Raw genomic sequence first — 9,582 nt, 5'->3', positions numbered from 1 at the left:
ATATATATATATATATATATATATATATATATATATATATATATATATATTAAAACAAATTATTATTATTATAACTCACTTAGATATAATTCACGTTTTTTCATAAACTTTAACATATGCACTTTCACAGCGGAATCACATTTATTTGGACAAAACACATTATTGTCTCATAATAACTTAACTTTATTAGAAAACTTAGGCATAAAAGTCAAACATCACATAAACTTATTAAAATAGTAAAATAGAGAAAGAATATAAAATATCATTCAAAAACATGAATCAAAATGTTCTCCCGTGTTACATGACTAGAGCACGACTCAAAACCCAAGATGTGAAAAATAAAGAAAGTAGCTTCTCCAATTCCAAGCACATTAGTACCAACTCTAATATTCAATACCTGAGCGATGTCGTTATAAAACATCATTCCAATAGAAAGGTGAGAATTCACATCATTATAAAAAGTATATAATAATATATAATGAAAAACATATATACACAAATATGAATTCACCACACTTCATATATTTTACATATATAGCATCACTCGATCACAATACTAGTTTCAAGAATACAACCACACTTTACATTTCAACAAAATTATTCCCACATAATTCACACAATTCCATAATTTCACTTAAGCACAATGTGACTCAATGCAAGACTCATGCATGTGGTATCAATCACATGTTACTTTATTCGGTTTTTACGTTTAAATTGGGTCCGTCCCCTAGATTAATAACACAACAAAAGCCCGTCCCTTAAGCTTTTAATCCCCATTATAGGTTTTGGGACAAGTCACTAGCTCATACGAAACTAACGAACATCGCCTCTTGACCAAATGATGCATGTGCAATTACAACAACTCTATGCAATTAAGATCATTCCCTAATCTTAACATTCATGCATATCTACAATAATTCATCATACTTGAATTACGGCACATTTGCACATACATACACATGCTCATGAATTGTTCACATATAATTTATATTCATAGTGTCCATGCACCAAAACATCCTCACAACACATAGTAAACAATATGCAAAGCATCGTTACAATCCAACATCAATCACCAATACGCATAACACATATACATGTCATTTTACATAACTATACAGTAATTAAATCGTATAATGTCAACAAAACCATTTTTATTAAAAAGATTATCGCGATAGCTTTGTAACGCTTCGAACGACACTCCAAACAAACTTACGGTTTGGAGGTCATGGTTAAGCTTGGTGGGGGAGCAGAAGTGAAATCATTTTATGGATCAAGACTAGTAATGTGAGTGACTCACATTTACGGGAGAAATTGTCGAGTTCCAAGTGTGAATGATTAAGTTTTACATCAATTTAAAATAGAAGAAAATTTGAAACTATAAAAGACGTGACTCATTAAATATTTAATCTATTCATAATTCCGACACTTCCCGTACTTCTTCATAAGATATACAGAGCTTCTATATATAATGTTTATTTGGCAAGTGGCTGTATATATATTCACTTTCGGTGTATTCTCAATCCTAGTGATAAATCTCTTTATATTAGACTATTAATAGTTAAATTGAAAATAACAAAGTCAAGTATTGCCTTTTACTTTTATATTGAATTCTTGCTCAAAGTCGAAATTTGTAGTTTTTATCTTCAATTTTTTTTCTTTCTCCTTCTTATGTTTGACGTTCAATTCACTCTTATGTGAATATATTAAAATATAAACTAATTTACTTTAACACAAATCAATCATGCGAAAATCTCAATTGCAAAAATAAACATAGTCAAACACATATCTAATTCTCTTTTCATTAGGATGAATGATTGTAAGTTTGTAACTTGTAGCACACAAATGTAATTCTCTTCTTACCAAATTCAATTGTAAAAAAAAAAAAATCAATAGTCAATTGCATCATAAAATTTAACAATGGCTTAAGAATAACACATATTTAAGAAGAATGATTAATTGTTGAGTTCATGTTGCAATGCTTGTTCAAGCAAAGACCATGATTCCTCCATTAACTGAGGACTCAATCTAAACATCAAAACACAAAACTCCATCTCACTGAGTACACCATCACCATCAATATCACCTTCTCTCATCATGCTCACTACTTCATCTTCCTTCAAATCTTCCAAACCCATCAATGCACTGTTTTTCCTCAAACTCTCCAAAGTTATCACACCTTTGTCTTTGTCCATAAGTAACTTAAACCCATTACTCAGTTCCTTCATTAACCCTTCACCACCTAGCTTATTCGCGATTACCGGTAACAAATCCTCAAAGTCAATTCCTTCCATAACCTTAAAAATATCAAAAGAGAAAAGAAAAAGAATATGAATAATGTTGAATGTGAAGTTTTTGTTTGATGAGATTGATGAATGAATATTGAACTGTTTATATAGATATACAAGATGAGGGGTTTCAAGGAAAGAGGAAAAGAAATTTGATGAACCATTGTTAGATGACAGCAAGGGAACAGAGAATTATTAGCTTTTGATTATCAAGAAAAAAAAAGGACCGTAATTGCTTCCTTGTTTCCTAGAAATATGTCAGGGGTATTTCTGTCAATCTAAAATATTAATCAATTCAACTTTGACAAGGTTCTTTCCAACAATACTGTTTCAACACACTTTTTTTATTCACATTCTACATTAAGGATGAACATGTGAAATTATTTTAATTTTTTTTCATCAAGGAGATTATTTTGACTAAAACTATCAAAATATTTAAATATGGTAAATGAATTCACTCTTGAATTTAAAGAGGGAATTCTATTTTTTTTTTAGTATCTAAATGTCAAATATTGCTAAATTTTTTTATTATCTGTAATGTAGTTACTGTATAAATAAAATTCGTAGTAGAAGTTGGATTATTTTTAATATATGAATGAAATTGTTTTTAAGAGTCTTTGAAAAATTAAAAGAACAAAGATTGAAATATGCAAATGAATTATTATTTTTTTTTTGTGAAAATGGTAAATGTTACTATAACTTATTTTCTTTAAAAAATCTCTATAAATTACTTTTTCTATTAAAAAAATTATATAAGTTACTTTTTCTATATTGCTCCCTCTATATTTTTAATATATAATTAAACTAAATAAGAATAATTTATTTTTTGAATCAAATAAGATCATATAGTAAAATTTAATACAATATGAATATGATTAAAAGAGGGAGTAAACTTTATCACTTTAGACTTTAGAGATGATGTGGGACTCCTTCTATTTTAATAACGGGCGTAGAAATGTTCCGTTCTATTATATCCTTTTTAGGTATATACGTGAAGGCTTGATTCCCATTTTTGGCATTGGTTGACTTTCATCAATATTTGACCAAAATAATGAATCAATACAAAAACATAGGTTCACACCATTATTCACAAGAGTGTAGGGACCTTCTCACCTTTTCAATCAATCAAAGGAAAATAAAGGAAGCAAGCGAGTCATTTTCTTTACTTTAAGATCTAAATGAATGTTAATTTCCTCCTTATTTTTTTAAAACTCAATGTCTAGCTTTAGAATTGACTCATTAGATGGGACAAATCACACAACTCATTTGCGGGAGTCTAATTTAAAACTAGAACAAACTTTTATATAAATTGATTCCACAAAGGAGTTGTTAGTATCTAATAGCATTTGAACCTGAGATATTAAAAAAAAACCACTCTTAAGACACAAACCTCCAGCAATAAGTTGATTTTCGAAGATTTTGTTCGTAAACTATTAACAAGATAAAAAAATTATCATAAAATATACATACTCAAATCATTCAAATCAAGAAACTCCTTATCATCAAACTCGAACCTCCTTAATATATAGTGAAAAAGTACAACTAATCCAATCATAAATATTTAAGAAAGGTTACTTAGAAGATACACTATAAGAAAAACATCTATATAGAGGAGGTAAAAGCTCCGGGCCTCCGGCAATGTAGATTAAACCTACCACAACATTTTTACTTTAAGCAACTGGAGAATATACAATGACTTAAAAACTGTGGTTAAAAGGATGATTGATCATGCTTTTTTACCCTCAACAAGTTTTAGACTTTTGTAAAAATTTATTTTTAGCCACGATTTTAAAATGGGCGTACCATAATCATCTCATTTATATAACAAATTTTTAAAGGGACATTGAAAAATATGGTTTTCTTAAAGCGAATGCCAGGAAGCCAAAAAGTGTGGACATAGGCTTTTTGGACTTGGACATGCTCTCTATTTTAGATGATTTTCGCAATTTATATTGACAATTTCTTTGTACACCCATGAAGGGTGAAAAACACTCATGAAAGCCCCAAAATATCCTTCGGAGATGCATCTCCGAAGGCACCCATATCACATTTTCATTGATTTCGGATATGCATATCCGAAATCACCCCTCTTTGATTTTTTTTTTTTGAATATTTTGGATATGCATATCCGAAAACACCATGAACCACTTTCAGATATGCATATCCGAAATATGCTTTGAGTCTTTCTTTTTTTCGAAACAATGATAAACCCCATATTATTCGACAAAATGTAACGAGATCAGATAATACGTTAACTAGAATAAAATACTGCTATATTAAACACTAGTAGTTGTTAGGATAAGTGCATAATATCAAAATATTACAACCCAAAAAAAAGTCATGAGTAAAACATAAATAGACAACTACTACTGAGTATGCCTAATGTGAACTCTGCGACCTCCTCTGCCTCCTATACGCCGCCGCACCATCCGCCTCACTGACAACCCTCTCCATGATAGCAACCGCCTCTGGACCGCCCCGCTGCATGATCCCTCTGTCCAATGCGTCCTGCCCAATCAGCTGTATCCGCTTACATACCGACAGAAGACCAGTGGCATGGTCATCCTCGACCTGCTGGTTCTCCAAGAGATCCTCATGTGTTGGCCTAAGTGGACACCCAGGAGCATCGGGTGTCATCATAGGATGTAACACCCGATAAAACCATGTCACATAACCATCTACACAGTGCCAGCTCTGGGTGGCCACCATACGCCGATACTCCTCAGGCACCAAATGATGCGCCCAATCCTCAAAGATAGCACTGAGATCTCGACATGTAATGGTGTTGGGAGCAGCCTTAAATGGAGATCTCGGTATCATCTGCACATGCCCAAACTGTCGCATGCACCGCTCTGGCAGATATCTGACCATGGCGTTGGACCCACATGCAGACCATCTGGAATATAATACGATGCGGTTGAACGGGACAACATCACTGTAACCACTAAAGGGCGTCAATTGGATTTCACCATGAGCAGTACGATCGAGGTATACACGATATGGGCCCACCTTATGACTCCCCTATTAGAGAACGTATTGTGCAGCCCTGGGCATCGTAGCCGTGGATGCGGTGGAAGTATGAGATGATCCAACTCTGAAACACAAATACGATAATATGTTAGTACATGTTAATAAATAACATATTAAATGTGATATAATTAAAAATAAATGTACCGCGAAGAGTGTGCAAGAGCCTGTCAACTTTCGGGTCCTCCATAGACTTGCTTCATTAATCTTCTGGTATAGGTATACCAGAATAGCGGCCCCCCCAGTTCCACTCGTGCACTCTAGTCAAATCAATAAAGTACTAGAGGTATGTCATGTCCACGTAGGTTGCACTTTTGTCCACAAATAGGGCCGTACCAACCAAGAACATGAACTCTAGAGAAGTCAAAGACAAAATCCAGACAACAGACAAATCGCTAAGAGAATGTACAGCGAGATCCTGATTCGTTAAGCGAGTCATATTTCGCGTAGCGAACGAAGTCAGAAGAAAAATCACCCAGTTTCGCTAGCAGCGAGCAGCAACGCGGGAAGTTCGCGTAGCGAGCTTTGGAGGTTACTGGAAGATATTTGAAATACTTAAGGTTGAAGAAAGGAAGTTCGTTAAGCGAACCTCACTTCGCGTAGCGAACTTTGGCAGTCTGCTGAAGGCGGTTCAAACTCAAAGACTTAAAGGCGGTTCATACAAAATGACTGAACCCCAAACTCAGAAATCAAATGATTTGTTTCCTGAAATCCACTGAAGCTGTAATATCGATTGAACTCTGAAATCCTAAAATTTGAGTGAAACCCTAAAAAAATGTCTGAACCCCAAATTCAGAAATTAACGTATTTGTTTCCAAAAATCCATTGAACCGGTAAATACATCGTGTGTCCAAGATTTGTTTCACGAAAACAGAGGAAGCATATAAAAGTAAGTTTTATTTTTTATTTTTCTCCAATGGCAGAAGATTTTTTTGGGTTTGATTCATTATATGTTTTGGTGGAGAGGTTGGTCTGGTTTTGTCTAGTTATTTTTTCCTCCACTTTTTTTCCTTTGTTCGATTTGGCTAAGGGGGTCTTTGTTTGGTCTCTACTTTACTTAGAAATAACAGGTTTATGTGTTGGACTTATCATTTGTGTGTTTGGGTTTTCCTTTGTTGAAAAATATTGCATGAACTTTGGGAATTTTGAGTGTTTGTTTTGGCCCTTGTCTAAGGGTGTTTTGAGCTGATAGTATAGTATAGTAAATGATGCAAATTTTATCAGAGTTTACATTGTTCCAAATATTGGACCTTTGAGCATTTAAGGACTGGTCTTCGCATGATTATTTTCTCATGGTATTTGTACGAGCTATTGTTTTTGATTCGTAGTCAATTTCTTGAAGCTGCTGATCTTGGATTTCAAATACCATGATAAACTGATGTTCAAACTTGATGTAAATTATTGAACTTTAAAATACTCAATGTGAGAACTTATGCTTTTATTCTTCTTTTTCATCAAATATGCCATAGAGATCTGAAGCTTTTAATCTTCTTTTAGATGGAAGTTCTGTATTAGTGGCTCATGCCTGTAATCTTCTTTTCATCAATGAGCGAGGTTGATAATGCTCTTAAACTAGTGAAATGTAAATGTATTCTTCCATTTTTATGATGCATGCTTCTCAAAAGAAGTATCAATGATTAAGATGGAGAGTTAAATTTATGTTGTACAAGATATCTATTGTTGTTTTTTGTATGAGCTTTTCCTTGTGTTGATAAATAATTTCCATAATTTATAAATTTTTTGGTAGTCCATGGTATAGTGTCACATGGACTTGGATTGATTTTTGTCTAATGTGATTTGGATATGTTGTTCTAATGAGAGATCAAATTAAATTACATTTTAAATCTTCCTTTCCTTATATTTCTGGAAAACATTATAGAGTGTAGAATTAAAGATTGATTCTCAGTACTTGGTAAAATGAAATTGCTAGAAAAATTTGTCCTATTAAGAAAACATGAATTAGGGAGGTAGATCTACTAGTGTGATAAACTAAAGTGTCTACAACATGCATAAATGAAATAAAAATAATTACCTTTAGCTTAATGACTAGTTTTCATTCGATACTACTTCAGCTTCTCCATTGTATTATTAATTATAGAGAACTTCTACAGACTTTGATGTTGGTTCAGTTTTTCACATGGATGCTTGGGATTTTATGTAAGAGAAACTATAACTTAGAAGGGGGTGTCATTGATTACTGGAAATAGTATCCAAACTATAAATGTATGATTTTGTTCTTTTCAATCTACTTTTTCTTTAGACTAGTCCCTTGATTTTTTTAGTGTGGCAATTTACATGATTATTTATTCGACTAATTGGGATTTGTAACCAACCCATCTCTCTTCAACTAGGAAATTGTTAAATTTTGTTTGTAGGTTGTATATTTACAATTGTATTGTATGTTAATAGGTTTTAATGAACACTACATAATGTTTCTTTTATGATAATGTATTTTTCATACTTGTTAATGATATTAGAGTTACATTTGGTAGTAATGTGCTTTTATAATAAATAAGTGAATGATTTATATATATATATTTTTTATTTATGATTGAATTTTTTTAATAAAATAATTGCTTTTCAAGATCTCTAAAAATTTTAATTAAAAAAGGGTGCCTATGATAGCGCTTTTATGGAAAAGGCTATTAAATCTTACTCGAAAAAGGCAATTTAAGACTAGGATACGATAGCGCTTTAATGGAAAGAGCTATCAAATATTGTACTTTTAATAGCGCTTTAAAATGCTATGATAGGTGGTTAACCTATAATAGCGCTTAAAAGTGTTATTAAAGACTAAAATAAACGCTATTAAAAACCTTTTTTGGCGTAGTGAGAATACCAAACAATTATCTCTGGTAGTCTATCCAATAACAACCCTTTAAGAACAAGTGTAATAGAAATAACTGGCTATATGGAGATTTGTTCCTATAGTAGAAGACCAAACACTTATCAGTTTATCCTATAATTGACACACTAATTAATTGATCCCCTATACAATTGACAAAGCATTTATAAAAATCAAAGAAAAGATGCAGAGAAACTCTTACCAAATACTTTAAAAAAAACCACAAACTTGAGTTATCCATTTCACTCCGTTAACCTTTGAATCTGTAGCAGTTATTATGTTTCATAGTTCATATATATTTAATCCCGAGATTCCTCAAAGAATTAACCACCAATTCTTAAACAAATAAATAAAAAGTGTCTAAAAAATAAATAGTATAAATGATTTTATTTTTGAGATTTTAAAATATATTATCAAAATAGCATCGTATAAAAGGAGTCAAGCTTGTTCTTAATTAAAAAGGATCAAATAAATATTTTTTTTTTGAAATTTTAAAATATGTTATCAAAATAGATAATAGAAATGAGAAGTGTCCAAAAAATTAAAGCAAAATAATTTAATTTGTTATGTAAAATAAATTGGTGAAGTGACAAAAGAAAATAAAATAACTAGTGTTCAAAATATTATTTTAAAGCCAATGGGTCTTGAATATAATCCCTTATGATTACGATTCAGAAGCTTTACAACCAGGCCACGAAACTGCATTATTGAAAAACGCAAAATAAGTACCTTCTATACCACTAGGATAACAATATATCTATTAGTAACACAAACAGATGAATATATTTAAGCAAATTCCAAAAGTACAAACATAAACTTCATTTTCATATATATATATATATATATATATATATATATATATATATATATATATATATATATATATATATATATATATATATATATATATATATATATATATATATATATATATATATATATATATATATATATATATATATATATATATATATATATATATAAAGAATACCTATAAGTAGTATCTTTTCCTAATTTCAAGTGAATTTCATTTACATCTATCTTAATGTATATTTTTGTTTTTTTGCAAAGTTCATATAAGAATTTAATCTAAATCTTATCTTATGGTATATTTTTGTTTAAAAAAGTAATATATACTTTTACATTATACATTAGTAGTTTGATATATATATATATATATATATATATATATATATATATATATATATATATATATATATATATATATATATATATATATATATATATATATATATATATATATATAAGTACTAGTTTTGAGTTAATTAAAAAGTGATAAAAAAATAACTTTTTGAAATTTTAAACTATATTCTCAAAATAGAGAGTATAAATGAGAACTGTCCAAAAAATCAAGGCAAAATGATTTAATTTGCTATGTTAAATAAATTTGTGAAGTTACAATAG

The 9,582-nt window shown here is 30.5% G+C and overlaps 1 protein-coding gene across 1 annotated transcript; it reads right to left on the bottom strand.

Moving 5' to 3' along the window:
- Positions 1-1,554: 1,554 nt before the first annotated feature.
- Positions 1,555-2,455, bottom strand: LOC131648076 (calcium-binding protein PBP1-like). Its single transcript, XM_058917869.1, has one exon. The coding sequence runs from the start codon at positions 2,289-2,291 to the stop codon at positions 1,953-1,955; it is 339 nt and encodes a 112-aa protein (XP_058773852.1). The 5' UTR covers positions 2,292-2,455; the 3' UTR covers positions 1,555-1,952.
- Positions 2,456-9,582: the final 7,127 nt, after the last annotated feature.

Source organism: Vicia villosa, linkage group LG2 (genome assembly GCF_029867415.1).
Source record: "Vicia villosa cultivar HV-30 ecotype Madison, WI linkage group LG2, Vvil1.0, whole genome shotgun sequence".
Taxonomy (NCBI): domain Eukaryota; kingdom Viridiplantae; phylum Streptophyta; class Magnoliopsida; order Fabales; family Fabaceae; genus Vicia; species Vicia villosa.
This window is presented reverse-complemented; position numbering and strand designations above follow the sequence as displayed.

What these genes read in the sequence shown, in the direction of transcription:
- LOC131648076 (XM_058917869.1), bottom strand. Translation starts at nt 2,291, where the DNA reads ATGGAAGGAATTGACTTTGAGGATTTGTTACCGGTAATCGCGAATAAG.